The 16,324-nt window shown below is 53.9% G+C and overlaps 2 protein-coding genes across 6 annotated transcripts in view; one reads left to right on the top strand and one right to left on the bottom strand.

The window, feature by feature from the left end:
* The window catches only part of ZBTB7B (zinc finger and BTB domain containing 7B), a 16,405-nt gene extending 13,303 nt beyond the window's left edge, over positions 1-3,102 (top strand). For 3 of the 5 annotated variants that reach the window (XM_055584102.1, XM_055584103.1, XM_055584101.1), the window contains exon 3: positions 139-3,102. In XM_055584102.1, the coding sequence (XP_055440077.1) occupies positions 139-604 (466 nt within the window). In that variant the 3' untranslated portion in view covers positions 605-3,102. The remainder of the gene's footprint in view (positions 1-138) is intronic. The other 2 variants (XM_055584099.1, XM_055584100.1) reach the window with 1 other exon arrangement.
* DCST2 (DC-STAMP domain containing 2) lies at positions 2,575-16,324 on the bottom strand. Its single transcript, XM_055587068.1, has 15 exons — positions 16,057-16,324; positions 15,718-15,888; positions 15,338-15,439; positions 14,902-15,099; positions 14,279-14,344; positions 13,600-13,813; positions 13,265-13,422; positions 12,380-12,544; positions 11,098-11,265; positions 10,865-10,965; positions 9,810-9,940; positions 6,137-6,264; positions 5,694-5,787; positions 5,448-5,588; positions 2,575-2,620 (listed from the first exon to the last, which is right to left on the bottom strand). Exons 1-15 carry the CDS (start codon positions 16,322-16,324, stop codon positions 2,575-2,577), a joined length of 2,151 nt encoding a protein of 716 aa, XP_055443043.1.

The raw sequence follows: 16,324 nt of genomic DNA, 5'->3' as shown, positions 1-16,324 counted from the left end.
AGCAAGGGTCTCCCGGAGCAGAAATAGGGAAAGGAGCGCTAGGGGACGGGAGTGGAGGAGGCCGGGGAACCTGGCCTGGACAATCCAGGGATCCCCTCCTGACCGGCTCTCTCCCCCCCGCCCCCCTGCCTGTGCCAGGAATGACAAGCTGAAGATCCACATGCGGAAGCACACCGGAGAGCGCCCCTACTCGTGCTCGCACTGCCCAGCCCGCTTCCTGCACAGCTACGACCTCAAGAACCACATGCACCTGCACACAGGGGACCGGCCCTACGAGTGCCACCTGTGCCACAAGGCTTTCGCCAAGGAGGACCACCTGCAGCGCCACCTCAAGGGCCAGAACTGCCTGGAGGTGCGCACCCGGCGGCGCCGCAAGGACGATGCACCCCCACACTACCCCCCGCCCTCCGCAGCCACCTCGTCCCCTGCTGGCCTCGACCTCTCCAACGGTCACTTGGACACCTTCCGCCTGTCTCTGCCTCGATTCTGGGAGACGACCGCCCCTACTGGGCCCCCAGACTCCACCCCAGGGCCCCCTGATGACGACGAGGAGGAGGGGGCACCCACCACACCTCAGGCTGAAGGTGCCATGGACACCTCTTAAAGAGGGACGAGTGGCCGAGCTGGAGCAGCACGGGGACCGGGGCGGCCCATGCCAAGCAGTGGGAATGTATACAGCAGAGACGGCGCTGGGGGTTCAGGCACTGAGTCTCCCTGGCATCGGAAATAGGCTCCTTCCCTCAGAGCCCTCATTCCAGTTCCAAGCCGAGAAGGTTTTGGGGCAGAGTCTCCCCAGATTGGGGTGCTCTCCCAAGGAGTGATACATATGATATTATGTATATATTTACAGCTCCATTGTAAAGGTGGGGTCCCTGTCCCCAGCTGCTCCTGGGGAGTAGAAGCAATAATGTATTTCTGATTTGTGGGGTCCCTCTTCGGCTATGCGGGTTTCTAGGGGGTGGGGGGCTTGGGACCAAAGCCTTGCCCCGCCCCCATGCCCCTTGGGGTTTTGGCTGTGTAAGGGGGTGAAGGACTGCCCCTCCCTTTCGAGACCCCTCCTTCCTGGTTTCTGTTCCCTTTTCCTGGCAGTGAATTACGCAAAGGGGGGCGGCAAAGGATGGGTAAGTGGGGGAAAGCAAGGTAAAAGCTTGAAAGACGGGGACTGGGCCTGTAAGGAAGGAGCCATCCCAGTCCCCCTCCGCCCTTCTCCCAGCGCTGAGTCATGGGGTCCTGGAGAAGGGGGCGGGGTGGCCTGATTGGCTCGCCCGCCCCTGGGGGCAGCGGGAGGGCCCCGCCCAGCCAGGGGAGCCGCTGCCGGTTCTCCTCCCCTCCCCTCCCCTCCCGCGTCCCCGGGCAGGGAATGTCTTGTTCCCGCCGCTCCCTCCCCGGGGCCAGAGGGCAGGGCGGGCCGGGCGGTGTCCTACCCTCTTCTCCTCCCCACCTCCTCCCCGCCCAGGTGCGAGCCGCCACCACCGCCGCTGCCGCCCCTGACTCACGCCGCCCCCGGGCTGGCGCGGTGCTGGGTGTGGGACCGGGTGAGGGGCTGGGGGGAGCCTGGCGGAGAACGGGCCGGCCGGCGCCATCTGGCGGCTGTGCCCTGCGCGGGCGAGCGCCCCTGGCGGCCACTGCCAGGGAGCCGCCTTCTCCACCTCCACCAACCCAGCGGCTGAGCCGCGCCCCCTTGCCAAGGCCGGGGCGCCGAACTGCTGGCCCGCCCCCAGGGAAAGTAGGCTGCGGCCCTGTGGGAAAGGAGTCCTCCCCTCAGACCCTTGCCTGCCAGGGCTCCCTGTTGGGGTGGGGAGAATAATTCCCTCACTCTTCCCTTAGGATTGAATCCACCCCCGTTCTGTACATAGCCTTTTCTGTTGGTCTTGTTGAAATCTAGTTTCAGATTTTTAACTACCCAATTCTGCTGGGGGTGGGGGTATCTCCCCCCACCCCTTCCTCGCTGGGTGCTGGACCCCGCTCGGGCCTGGGCTCTGCCTTGCACTATTTCCCCTCCCTGGCCTGGCGGCCCCCCCCCCCTCCTTAAAAGGGTCAGGTTCAGGGGCCCGGTGCTCTCCCTCCCTCCCATGCACCCCCATGCCCATTTGCACAGCTGCCCAGGTACCCCCAATAGTGGGGGGGGTCACAGGGAGGGGGTAGCGGGACCAGTCCTTGTCTCTATTTAAAAAGTGATGATGTAATATATTGGGGTAGGGGGAGGCCGGGTTGCTCTGGGCCTCCTCTTTGCATTTCAGGTGATGGGGGGCCCAGCCCCGGGGAGTGAGGACAGTGTGGCCTCCCCCCCCTTGCGGCTTCTCCACTCAGTGCCTTAAGGGGGGAGGCGGTCCCCCCTCTCCTGTCCCCTCCCCTTCCCTTGCCCCCCACCTTGGGTGTAAGCGACAGGAAGAAATAATAATAATTTAAGATTCACGCTTGTGTCCACCTTTGGTTTCTTTATTTTGGAGGTAGGTGGGAGGGATGGGGAGGAGAGGGAAATAAGAGAGGGGACTGCTTTGAGGGCAGAGGATTTCTGAGGCGGTCAGTGGGGCTGAGGGGGCTGCTGACAGACGGGGCCTCAGGTTGGGGTGGCTACCTGTGCCTTCTCTCCCGAAGCCCCTTCTCCTCATCCAGGTCACTAGTAAGGAGAGGAAGAGGGTGGCCCCGTCACCAGGATTCTGTTTTCACAGGTGACTTCCTGCCTCCTGCACCTGCCCTGTCTATTCAGATTTGGCTCCTGTTATCTTCCAAGCCACTGAGGCTCTCACAGGCCCCTCCAAGGCAAGCCGGCGTGTGTCTGTAGATATCTTCTGACTTTAGGCTGAGAGATGAGTGGGCAATGATGTGCCCAAGGTCATGTGCTTTGCAAGGGCAGAACCAGTAGTGACCTCGGAAATAATACTCACTCAAGGCTGTAGTGTACCTCCCTGGCTGCCCAGCTTTTAACTTCATTGAGCCCTCTGGAACCACTTAAAATAAAACTTTCCTTCCCCTTCAACCTCTGAATTCATTACTAACTTCCGGTGCCCCATTCACACTGGAATGTGACCACTGGACAGTTTTCTCTTCAGTCCTCCCAAGTGGAGGTTACTTGTCTTTCTCAGACTTGGCATGCCTGTGGCGTATTGCAAAGCCCCTGGCTGCCATGGAAGCTACACTCCTGGGCTCTGCCTATCTCCCCAGGCCCTGCCGACATCCTGCCATATGCATCCAGGGTGCTGGTAGACTTGAGCCGCTCTTGTGGCCCAGCTGCCTTCTCGCTGGTGGGCACACTCTTCCAACACAACATTCCAGACACTTCCAATCCTCAACCTCCTTGGCCATAATGACCTTCCTCTCTGCTCCTACTCGGACATCACCCTCAATCTTGGCTACTCTCTGGATTTATCCCCTGGATTCTTCCTGGCCTCTGCTTTAACACCCCAGCATCACATGGACCTTGGGCTGCCCCCTGGGGTCTCAACCCCTTTCTCTTCCCCAGTCATCTTAGATACTCTGACTAAAGCACCCCAATTCTCACCCCATCATCTCCTGACCTGCCCAGAAAAAGCCTTCAACCCTGGAAGCCCATTCATGGCTACCACATTTGCTGGGGAAAACCACGTAACCTAGCATGCTGGAGTCTCATTACACGTGATGATTTTCAACTTCATCTGAGCCTTGAACGCTCCCTGGAAATCTCTTAACCTTCCCAGTTGGCTCCTTTGCACACTCCCCAAGGCAGGCATTTCAACCTCCACCACCCACTCCTTGAAACCTTTATTCCACTCCCAACCCCATTCTTTACTGTTTCAGCAGGTGTGCATGCCTCCTATCCCCACCCCCAGTCCCCACCCCCACCCCCTCACCCTGAGAAAAGCAAGGCCACCAGACTGGAGCAGGCTAAGCTCTGCTGGGAGGAACATGCCCTCTCCCCTCCTGCCTCAGGCGAGCCCGGTCCTATTTGAGGCCACCCTGTTCACCTGGCCCTAGATCCCATCTCTCCGGCATCTCTCACTCTTCAACACTTTTTTCATCTCTGAAATCCTCAAATCTCCCCATACTTGGGTAAAGAACAAGCTTTTTCTTGGATAAAGAAAAATCTTTTAGGTTCCCTTCAAGCTACTCTCTTGTTCTATGAAGCTAACTCTCTCTTCTTTACCATCAAGCTTCCTTTTTTAAACTATAGCAGTTATATTAAAAAAAAAGAATCCCCAAACTTCTTGCAACATGACACAGAGCCAAGTACCCTGTTTCTGATCTTCTCTACTAGTCGCCCCCTCAACCCATGAGGACTGGTTTTGGCCTTCCCCACACCATGAGAAATAGTCCCACAAGCCACTCCAAGGATCTCTCGACCACCAAATTCAATGGCCAGTCTTTAGGCTTCATCCTACTTGATCCTCTCACAGCATTGGATCTGCTTGGCTCTCTGTTCTTGAGTCTCTCCCCTCCTTGGTTTGTGATGGAGCCCCTCAGGGTCCTGTCCCTGCCCCCTCCTCTGCTGCCCTGCCCTCCACCAGGGTGATCCAGCTCATCTCTCTCAGTCTCCAAGTCAACAACCCCCCAAAAGATACCTCTGGCCCAGAGCCCTGCCCTTTTCTAACTGTCCCCTGGGCATTCCCAGTGGATTCCCTACAGATACCAGAAAGGTCTAGAACTGGGCCATTGTTTCTGCAGAACCTGTTTCTCCTCTTGCCCTAACACTACCCAGTTCCAAACAAGCTCCCTGTCATTCTCAGCACCTCAATCCTGAGGCCATCACCAACTTTTCCTGAGCTAAAACAGCCTCCTCTCTGGTCTCCCTGCTCCCACCCTGCCTCCACTCTGCCTTCTTAGCTTATTGTCCCAAAAGACAAATACAAATAACATCACTTTCTGACTGAGGACCTTCAGATGGTAAACTGAGGCCCTCTCCCACCTCTCCCTGCCTTGATGGCCAACCTCATCTCCCAGTATGCTCTGCTGTCTCCACCCAGCCACACATACACCTCTCCCTGACCCTCCCCCCACCTCTAAGTGTGCCATATTCTCCAGACTCACACAAGCCTCCCCCTGGAATGTTCTCTTGCACTCCTCAGCCTAACAAACCCTCTGGCTTCCAGGCTTCATCCTACTTGATAATCTCACAGCATTTGATATACTTGGCTCTCTGTGAGTGAAAATCAAGCCCACCAATTTTTTTGACTTCTTTCGTGAAGCCTCCATCCCAAACTGAGTGTTCAGTCCTCTGTGCTTCCCAGAGCTTGGTTCACTCCTCATTTGGGGCGCTGTCTACATTGTCACTTATCTACTTGATGTCACTCTCCCCCACTCACCCCGGGGCAGGGGTGCTGACACAGCAGGCATGGGGCACACCTCCCTCCCCCCCCACTCCTTTTATCTCTCCAGCTCTAGCAGAGCGCCAGGCACCCAAGAAACCCTTGATAAATGTGACTGAACGTGCTTAGGCCTCCCAGCCCCAACTCCTGAAGTTTTCCGCTCACCTGGATTCCGACATGGAATCCGATGAGAGGGTCCTGCCCAGAGCTTCCTGGAGCTGCTGCCGCAGTAGCGCCTCCTGCTCAGGACCCTTTCGGTGAGCTGCAGCCAGCCATAGGCGGGGGCCCTCCTCATCACTGGAGTCTCTGGAGAAGCCTCCCATCTCAGTAGCCTACAGGGGTCCTGCAGGAGGGGTGGCCACTCCCACTGCCCCCACAGTCTCCAGCCACCCCATGTTGCCTGAGACTCACAGCTCTAGATCCAGCTCCTCCTGGTAGGAGAGGGGAGATGCACACACGGAGCAGCTGTTGCCCAGGAGACGGAAGCAGGTGAGACAGAAGAGACCTGGAGGAGGCCAGGAGGGAAGGAATTGAACTTGTTCCCCCACCCCGACCCCAGCACTGTGCTCCCGAGCTTTCAGCCCTTGCCTCCCCAACTCCACCCAAGGGGGAGACCATTCATCAAACCATGCACTCTGGGGAACTGCTGCAATACCACTTGCATAGGAATTCTACTTGCACTGAAGGATTAAGGCACACAGAGAAAATGAGCTACCTGAGGGTTCTGTGTAAATGAGGACATGCGTCATAACGAAGGGAGGGGTACAAAAGGTGAGGTACAGAAGTTATAAAAGCTGACTGTCACATACAAATGCTGAGAGCCCCAGCAGAGGCATCCTCCCCGGAACTCTCACCTCTGCAGCCTGGGGTACTGCAGGCCACCGAATTCTCTGTGTCTCCCTCGTCCTGTGGCTGCCCGCAGCCCAGGCAGTAGGTCTGATGCTGGCTGAAGTAGCTGATAAATGGAACCAGGCAGGAACACCTGAGGAGAGGGGTCCCAGACACTAAGCAGGTCAGCTCAATATATCTGGACAAAAATATAATTCAAAAAGATACATGCAGCCCTATGCTCACAGCAGCACTATATGCAACAGCCAAGACGTGAAAGCAACCTAAATGTCCATGGACAGATGAACGGATGAAGATGTGGCGCATGTGTACTGTGGAGTGCTACTCAGCCAGGAAAAGAACGCAATAATGCCACTTGCAGCAACATGGATGGACCTGAAGATTCTCATACCAAATTCTCATACCAGAAAGATAAGTACTATACGATAATGCTTATTTGTGGAATCTAAAATATGACACAGATGAACTTTTATGAAACAGACTCACAGACATGGAGAAAGAGACTCACAGACATGGAGAACAGACTCACAGACATGGAGGAACAGACTCACAGACATGGAGGAACAGACTCACAGACATGGGCAAACAGACTCACAGACATGGAGGAACAGACTCACAGACATGGAGGAACAGACTCACAGACATGGGCAAACAGACTCACAGACATGGAGAACAGACTCACAGACATGGAGGAACAGACTCACAGACATGGGCAAACAGACTCACAGACATGGAGAACAGACTTGTGGTTGCAAGGGGAGGGGGAAAGGCAGAGATGGAGTAGGAATTTTGGGTTCGCAGATGCAAACTAGTATATATAGAATGGTAAATAACAAAGCCCTACTGTATAACACAGGGAACCTTATTCTATATTCTGTGATAAACCATAACAAAAAGCAATATTTTTTTTAAAAAAGAGTGTATATGTGTGGATGGCTAAATCACTTTGCTATATAATACAGCAGAAATTAACACATAATTGTAAATCAACTATATTACACTTTTTAAATTAATTTTTTAAAAAGCAGGCCAGCCCAGCCGGCCTAACTAACCCTCATCCTCTCCAGTTCAGTTCAGTCGCTCAGTCATGTCCAACTCTTTGCGACCCCATGAATCGCAGCACGCCAGGCCTCCCTGTCCATCACCAACTCCCGGAGTTCATCCAGACTCACGTCCATTGAGTCAGTGATGCCATCCAGCCATTTCATCCTCTGTCGTCCCCTTCTCCTCCTGCCCCCAATCCCTCCCAGCATCAAAGTTTTTTCCAATGAGTCAACTCTTCGCATGAGGTGGCCAAAGTACTGGAGTTTCAGCTTTAGTATCATTCCTTCCAAAGAACACCCAGGGCTGATCTCTTTCAGAATGGACTGCTTGGATCTCCTTGCAGTTCAAGGGACTCTCAAGAGTCTTCTCCAACACCACAGTTCAAAAGCATCAATTCTTTGGCGCTCAGCCTTCTTCACAGTCCAACTCTCACATTCATACATGACCACAGGAAAAACCATAGCCTTGACTAAACGGACCTTTGTTGGCAAAGTAATGTCTCTGCTTTTGAATATGCTATCTAGGTTGGTCATAACTTTCCTTCCAAGGATTAAGTGTCTTTTAATTTCATGGCTGCAGTCACCATCTGCAGTGGTTTTGGAGCCCAAAAAAATAAAGTCTGACACTGTTTCCACTGTTTCCCCATCTATTTCCCACGAAGTGATGAGACTGGATGCCATGATCTTCGTTTTCTGAATGTTGAGCTTTAAGCCAACTTTTCCACTCTCCACTTTCAATTTCATCAAGAGGCTTTTGAGTTCCTCTTCACTTTCTGCCATAAGGGTGGTGTCATCTGCATATCTGAGGTTATTGAGATTTCTCCTGGCAATCTTGATTCCAGCTTGTGTTTCTTCCAGTCCAGCGTTTCTCATGATGTACTCTGCATAGAAGTTAAATAAGCAGGGTGACAATATACATCCCTGACGTACTCCTTTTCCTATTTGGAACCAGTCTGTTGTTCCATGTCCAGTTCTAGCTGTTGCTTCCTGACCTGCATACAAATTTCTCAAGAGGCAGGTCAGGTGGTCTGGTATTCCCATCTCTTTCAGAATTTTCCACAGTTTATTGTGATCCACACAATCAAAGACTTTGGCATAGTAAATAAAGCAGAAATAGATGTTTTTCTGGAACTCTCTTGCTTTTTCAATGATCCAGCGAATGTTGGCAATTTGATCTCTGGTTCCTCTGCCTTTTCTAAAACCAGCTTGAACATCAGGAAGTTCACCGTTCACATATTGCTGAAGCCTGGCTTGGAGAATTTTGAGCATTACTTTACTAGCATGTGAGATGAGTGCAATTATGCGGTAGTTTGAGCATTCTTTGGCATTGCCTTTCTTTGGGATTGGAATGAAAACTGACCTTTTCTAGTCCTGTGGCCACTGCTGAGTTTTCCAAATTTGCTGGCATATTGAGTGCAGCACTTTCACAGCATCATCTTTCAGGATTTGAAATAGCTCAACTGGAATTCCATCACCTCCACTAGCTTTGTTCATAGTGATGCTTTCTAAGGCCCACTTGACTTCACATTCCAGGATATCTGGCTCTAGGTCAGTGATCACACCATAGTGATTATCTGGGTCGTGAAGATCTTTTTTGTACAGTTCTTCTGTGTATTCTTGCCATCTCTTCTTAATATCTTCTGCTTCTGTTAGGTCCATACCATTTCTGTCCTTTATTGAGCTCATCTTTGCATGAAATGTTCCTTTGGTATCTCTGATTTTCTTGAAGAGATCCCTAGTCTTTCCCATTCTGTTGTTTTCCTCTATTTCTTTGCATTGATCGCTGAAGAAGGCTTTCTTATCTCTTCTTGCTATTCTTTGGAACTCTGCATTCAGATGCTTATATCTTTCCTTTTCTCCTTTGCTTTTCACTTCTCTTCTTTTCACAGCTATTTGTAAGGCCTCCCCAGACAGCCATTTTGCTTTTTTGCATTTCTTTTCCATGGGAATGGTCTTGATACCTGTCTCCTGTACAATGTCACGAACCTCATTCCATAGTTCATCAGGCACTCTATCTATCAGATCTAGTCCCTTAAATCTATTTCTCACTTCCACTGTATAATCATAAGGGATTTGATATAGGTCATACCTGAATGGTCTAGTGGTTTTCCCTACTTTCTTCAATTTAAGTCTGAATTTGGCAATAAGGAGTTCATGGTCTGAGCCACAGTCAGCTCCTGGTCTTGTTTTTGTTGACTGTATAGAGCTTCTCCATCTTTGGCTGCAAAGAATATAATCAATCTGATTTCGGTGTTGACCATCTGGTGATGTCGATGTATAGAGTCTTCTCTTGTGTTGTTGGAAGAGGGTGTTTTTTATGACCAGTGCATTTTCTTGGCAAAACTCTATTAGTCTTTGCCCTGCTTCATTCCGTATCACCCTCCAAATCAAAGGTAGGTCTCCCTACAATCTAACCTCCATCCCTCCGACTATAACAAGAACCTCCCTTCTTCCTGTCCTCCTCCTCCTTTGACTCCCCACCCCTACAGAGTCTCATCTCCAATCCATTCATGAATGAGCACCGTCTTCAACTAAATCTCTGGACACCTAGGAAGGACAGGGATCCATTCTGACCTCTGGTTCTTTTTCTACTCCCTCTCACTCCACTTCCTATAAGGAAAGACAGTGGGCTTACCGTCCGGCCAACACCAGGAGGATGCTCATGTGGCCGTGGTCAGCTGCCCGTCTCCTCACTGATCGGTGCAGGGCAGCCAGCAGCTTGGTTCGGCGGCTCAGAAGTACATTGTAGAGGTAGGAGATCCTCTCCTGGTGGAGGGGAAGTCAAGGATGGGGTCCCCTTGATCCTGTCTGCCTGGAATGCCCTCTGCACTCACCCCACCCCTTACCTTTACCTTCTCTCCATTTCCTATGACTCCTTGTAGGCTTGGCTCAATGCCCCTTCCTGGGGGAAGACTTCAGGGCTTCCCTAGGTGGACGCACCCATCCCCTCCTCTGGGTTTCCATAGCAGTTTATTTATCCCTTAATAAAAACACTTTTTTCTTTCTTTTTTTTTTTTGGCTGTGCTCCGAGGTTTGTGGGGTCTTAATTCTCCAACCAGGGATCGCACCCTCACCCTCTCACCCCCTGCAGTGGGAGCTCGGAGACCTAATCACTGGATGGCCAGGGAATTTCCTAAAAATACTTTTTCCATTGTAACTGTCTTGTTAAAACCTGCCTCGAGACTGTGTCTGGTTCATCTCTGCATCCCTGAAGCTGTCAGCATGGTGACTGGCATACAGTAGGTGCTCAATGAGTCATGAGTAAGTAAACAAATGGCAGGTTTTCATTCCCACCTCAACACCAGCATGGCTCCTGTCCCCCGGGGTTTTTGTTTGTTTGTTTTGTTGTTAATTTGTTTATTTGGCTGCACCAGATCCTTCGTTTTGGCATGTGGGGTCTAGTTCCCTGACCAGGAATCAAACCTGGGCCTCCTGAATTGGGAACATGGAGTCTGAGCCACTGGACCACCAGGGAAGTCCCCTTCCCCAGGGTTTTAACTAATCTTTGGAAGCAAGCTTTATCTCAAGAGGCACCATTTCTCCCTTCTGTGGTCCAGGTCATTTGCTTTGGGGTTCAACCAGAGGGAGAGCGCTGGGCTGCAGAAGGCTTTTGAACTCCCCCAAACCAAGACAGCCAGCCAGGAGCTTAGCCCCCTTGAGGGGGAGCAGGAGCTGGCCTTGGCCCCTCACCTGCTCCCGAGATGGGTAGTAGGAGGCACAGATGAGCCGCCGCAGCCGACTGACATGGTTGCCGAACAAAGTGACAAAGAAGCAAAGGCCATACATGACGCCTGGGGGCACAGCAGACCCAGTAAGCTGCCGCTGGGGGGCACCAGGTGCCAGCCACACTCACCCTCAGCGGACTGTGCCCCTCATGCCCTGAACTGTGTCTGTCCCCCCAGCGCCCTCGGAGGTGTGGATACCGATGACTATGTAACCAGTGGAGTTGGGCTCTGAGGGATGCAGCTGGCAGCGTCGGGACAGGACGGTGATGTTGCCTTGCTGGAGGACATTGAATGCCGATACTAGGTCGCGGTAAATCTTCCCCGTGGAGCCAGTGCCTTCCACAGTTATGGACATGAACACAGGGCCTGGGCACCAAGACCCTGTGTGAGGGGTGTTCTTGGAAGCTGCCCACTCCACCATGCACAAAAGACCACATCTTCTGGAGGGTGGCAGGTGGATGGTGCAAAGCATAGAGATGACCCCCAGGCCCCACCAGAAGCCCCCCAGGGACCCCCAGGCACCCCTCATGGTGCTCCAGGCCCCGGCATCAGCTCCTGGAAACTAGGCCTGGCTCCATGGTCCAGAACTGGCTGGCACTGGTACCTACGTGGTCTGCCTTCTCAGGCCACCAGATCTGAAATGACCTTGATAGCCTGTGGGTCCATGCCCAGACTCCATGACCACCCAGAAACATTTATTTTAAAGCATTTGTTGGGAGAGGGAAGGTTTGGGAGTGTGGGATTGGCAGATGCAAGCTGTTATATATAAGATGGATAAATAAGGTCCTACTGTGTGGCACAGGGAGCTGTAGTCAGTATCCTGTGATAAATCATAATAGAAAAGAATATGAAAAGGAATAGATATATATTTACATATAACTGAATCTCTTTGATGTACAGCAGAAATTAAAACATTGTAAGTCAACTGCACTTCAATCAAATTTTAAAAATTTTTTCAAAAGTAAAGCATTTGTTAAGCACTGACTGTGTAGCAGGTATTGAACTAAGGGCTTTATTGATCGTTTCGAGTTTTTGATTTTTTTTTTACTTTTTCTGCTGGGCCTCTGGTATAAAGGATTAGATTAACTCTGTTCTGTGGTTTATGGCATGCTGTTAATCCAAGGTCCACCAGGCACTCACACATGTGGTCTCATCTATGTAGAGCCACCCAGAGAAGCTGCTACCATTACTGTTCCATGGTTCAGATGAGGCAACTGAAGGTCCGGGAGGTTGAGCAAACTGCTCAAGGTCACCATCTGGTAAAGGACACTGCTGAGATTTGACCCCAGGCCAGTCTGACTTTAGAGCTTGTGTTTTCCTCTACTGTGTTATGGTGTAATCTTGAACTGGGCACAGGGGTTACCAGGCAGAGGATGGGGTTGGAGGACAGGCAATGTCAGCGGCTGGTAAGTAGCAGCGACAGGGGGACATTCAGGCCATCCCCCAGGACTAAGGAAGCTAGGGAAATCTGGGCACTCACTTCGGGCCACAACCTCCCCCTGCAGGTGGTACCGAGCCAGGTCCAGGACCCAGAAGACGGCATAGTCCAGGAAGACCAGGAACAACACAAGGAAGAGGTGCCGGGCAAGGTGGAAGATCGCCAGGATGCAAAAAATCTGCTCCCACCGGGACAAGAAGATGGAGCCTGCATGGGGGAGGGCTGGTCAGGAGGACTCTCCGCAATTCTCCTTCCCACCAGACCCTAGCTCCTAGAGAGACCTCCCTCCTGGAGGCAGCTCCTGCCCCTCATCAGACTGGGTCATGTCTGCTCACCTGGAAGATACGGAAGCTGTGAGGACCCCTGTGCAAGAGTGGGAAGGAAGCACTCTTCCTGGGCAGGGCCTCTGTGGCTCGAGATACATACCTAGTATCTCCACCTTGACCCGGTGGCCAATTTTCAGTCTCCAGGAATCCCCCCTTCTAAGGCATCCCTGATACCCTTATGTGGTTCCCTGCCCCCCACTTCAGAGACAGCACCGCTCCCCACCTCCTGCTGGCTGCATCACCTCCATATCAGCATGCATGCACATTCTTGCTCACCACCCCCAAAAGCCTCCCCAGCTTCACTTCCCTTGCTCCACATCTACTCTCCACCCATCCTTCCCTCTGTCTTGACATCCGGGGTGCTACCAGAAGCATCACCTGCCCCTCTTCTCTTTGTCTGCATGCTCTGAGACATCCCCCCTTTTAGGCTGAGGCTTCCCAAGGACAGGGTTGTGTCTCCCCCACCTCCCGAGCCTGAAATTTTCTTTTTCTCTGTCGTCCCCCATCTCTGGCCCTGCCCTGAGCCAGGCCTGTGCCCAGCACTTCTGGGCAGAGCAGTGGGGTTGGAGGGACCCTATCTCCGGGTCCTCAGGGCCCTCGCCTGGCTGGATGTAGTGTCTGGCCTCATGGGCGGTGAGCGGCAGCACCGTGGGCAATCCTGCCCTGGAGCGGACAGCCTCCATGCGCAGGAATTGGCTGGTGATGTAGATGTTGTCGAAACTGTCCCAGTTCAGGTAACCGTATCGGTAATACAGGGCTCTGGTAGGACACACGTGAGGCCCCTCAGCAGCCCCAACCAGACATCCCAGGCCACCACCCTCCCCACTCTCACCCCTGCCCATGAGTTCCAGCCTCCCAGGATGCCATGGGGACAAGCTGGCCCCCAACAGCCCTAGCTCCCACCCCTGCATTGGCGGGGGCCCTCCAGCGCCTCACTGGAGGTAAAGAAGCAGGAGCAGCAGAGGTGTGGTGTAGCCCATCAGAGCCAAGGCCTCTCGGATGCGGTACAGCTTCATGCCGACGGCTTCCTGGAGGTCCAGAGCTACCTGGGACAGGCTCCGAGAGGCGTTTAGATCCACAGAGAAGTAATGGGTGGCTGTCATGTTGAACTCAAACTCTTGACGCACTCGGTTAATCAAATTCCTCACAGCTGAGGCCCCGTGTCCAGGGGAGATGTGAGCAAGGAGAGTTACAAGGGGGCAGGGCTGCACCCTGGAGGGGCCTGGCCAGCCCAGGGGTCCCATGGCTCCCAGGTCAGCTACAAACCCCCAGTGTGGGGACCTACAGTGGACTGAGGAGGGGACAGAGCCTCCACAGTCTATGCCATGGCCGATGCACGCTTAGCACCAGGCTTCTGCCTTCACAAGGAACAGGGGGCCCTGCTTCTCTCCCCAGCTCCTGCTCTCAAGTCAGGCTTTGATGAAGCACCCTCTCTTCACTGGGCCCCAATTTCCTAATCTGTACGACGTGGACATTGGCCTGGGTAACCTCTGGAGGTCTTTTCCTGAATTCTCATCTGTGGACTGGGAGCACTCCTGGGTTGACACATGCCGGGATGAGGGAGGGAGGCCTCCGAGGAGCACTGCATGAGTAGGGCTAGGTGGGAATCACTCACGGGTACTCATGGTCTCTCGCAGGAAGGTCTGGATATAGCCAGGGATGATGCAGAACACCTGGACCACTGAGAGCCAAGACTGAGTGTCAGGAGGGGCAAGGAGACGCAGCCTGTCTCTCCAATCTCCAGAGACCTTGCTCTCACAGGGCCTCCTGAATTTTCACTGTTCCTGCTGGCCTCCACATCAGCTCAAAACCTGTTGGCTTCTCCTTACTACCCCACCCTCCACATTGGTTTTCCCCCTACCTGCTCCCTCATCCTGCATGGCACCCAACATCCTTGTTGGTCCCATATTTATTGCCCCTCATCAGTCCCCGGAAGGGGGCTTCCCAGGTGGCCCAGTGGTAAAGAATTTGCCTGCCAAAGCAGGAGATGTGGATTTGATCCCTGGATCAGGAAGATCCCCTGGAGGAGGAAATGGCACCCCACTCCAGTATTCTTGCCTGGGAAATCCCATGGACCGAGGAGCCTGGCAGGCTACAGTCCATGGGGTCGCAAAGAGTCAGACACGACTAAGCACATACACGCTACGGCTCCACTACTGCTCACCTGGGCCCACTCACCCAACTGACCCCTACATTTGCCGGGCCCTCATTCCCACCAGTAAGTCCACATTCTCTCACCACTGGCAAGTCCACAGAGCATCAGCTTGAAGGGCATGAGCACGAAGCACAGGTGGTAGGCTTGTGGTATGACCTTCATGCAGCTGTCCTTGGCATCATCAAAGACCCGAGCACACTTCAAGTAGGGGTTGCCCAGCTCCGAGTTGCACACATCACCGATGTGCAGGAGCCAATACCACACGTTCCGCAGGGCCCTGGCTGGGAATGGCTTCGGGGCTGGTACCCAGGAGTCCTGCAGCATCTTCTCAGGGGGGTTGGGGGGAACACCAGGGAAGCACCCGGGGCCGGAAAGGCCCATGGTCAGGGGCTGGGCTGTGCTTTATCCAGTGGGGTATAGTTAGCACTCTGGCAGGGCCCAAGAAGTCCTAGACAGGGGTGAGGGTGAGGGGACTGGGTAAATCCTGGCCCCCCAAAACAGACATGGTAACGTGCTGACCTACGTGCTTCACGCCATCCATGATTGACCGGAAGAACTTTCGGACCTGGTCAGCCACCTGCTTGGCTCTCTGGGCAATGGCTTTAATCTTGTTCAGAGCACCTGAGAGGCAGGGGCAGGGGTCTGGTTGGGTCTCCTCCTCTAGAGACTGGTTCTGACCATTGCCCTGGAGTAGGGAGTGGAGCAGGGGAGCTGTCCAGATGCTGGGGTCTGGGAGATAATCCATCTGGCAGTGGAGCGGGCCAGAGAGCAAGGGTCAGGGGGTCCTGCTGGATGCTTTTAGGTTGAGGCCCAGGACCAACAGAGAGGAATGGAGCCAGAGGACTGTGAACGCGCAGGCGGAGGGGAGCTCGGGGGCCCGTGGAGGTGGGTGGCCTTACTGACGAGGGGCTGCTTGGCCCTCTCCAGCACTTTGGCGGTCTGGTTCAGGGCCAGTTCTGCCCCACAGGCCACAGCCTCGCTGGCCTGGGTGAAGTTGCGCAGGGTGTTGGCACAAGGCCCTTGTAACACCAACCCAAAGGCAGCCACCAACAGCAGTGTCCGGCCCTGCTCTGGGGAGAGAGCACCGTGGGAACCAAGCCGGCAGCCTTGCCCATGGCAGCAGGTACAAGCGCCGTACGGAAGGCAGCAGGGCTTCCCTGGACCTCCTTCTCCCGCAAGATCCCTCCTGCCCCAGCCCCTCCACCGGGCCCACCCCCTGCACTGGGCGCCAAACTCACTGGAGAAGGCCTGGGGCAGCTGCAGAAGGACAGTGGCCCGGACCTGGCGGGAGAATCCCATGCCCAGACTAAGGAAGGCGGCCAAAGTGAGGGTGCCCGCCAGGCAGCCCCAGGGGCTATGCTCTTCCACCAGCAGCTCCAGCAGCCCGTAGGCTGTGGCCAGGGACAAGCCCAGGATAAAGCCCCCCGTGCTGCGGACCACAGCCCGCGCCACGCTCGGCTCCTCTGCCTCCAAGCGCTGCACAGCATCCTTCATGACCTTGGACAT

Source organism: Bubalus kerabau, chromosome 6, assembly GCF_029407905.1.
Source record: "Bubalus kerabau isolate K-KA32 ecotype Philippines breed swamp buffalo chromosome 6, PCC_UOA_SB_1v2, whole genome shotgun sequence".
NCBI lineage: Eukaryota > Metazoa > Chordata > Mammalia > Artiodactyla > Bovidae > Bubalus > Bubalus kerabau.
Note: the sequence above shows the minus strand (reverse complement) of the source record. Positions and strands in the feature narration are given on the sequence as shown.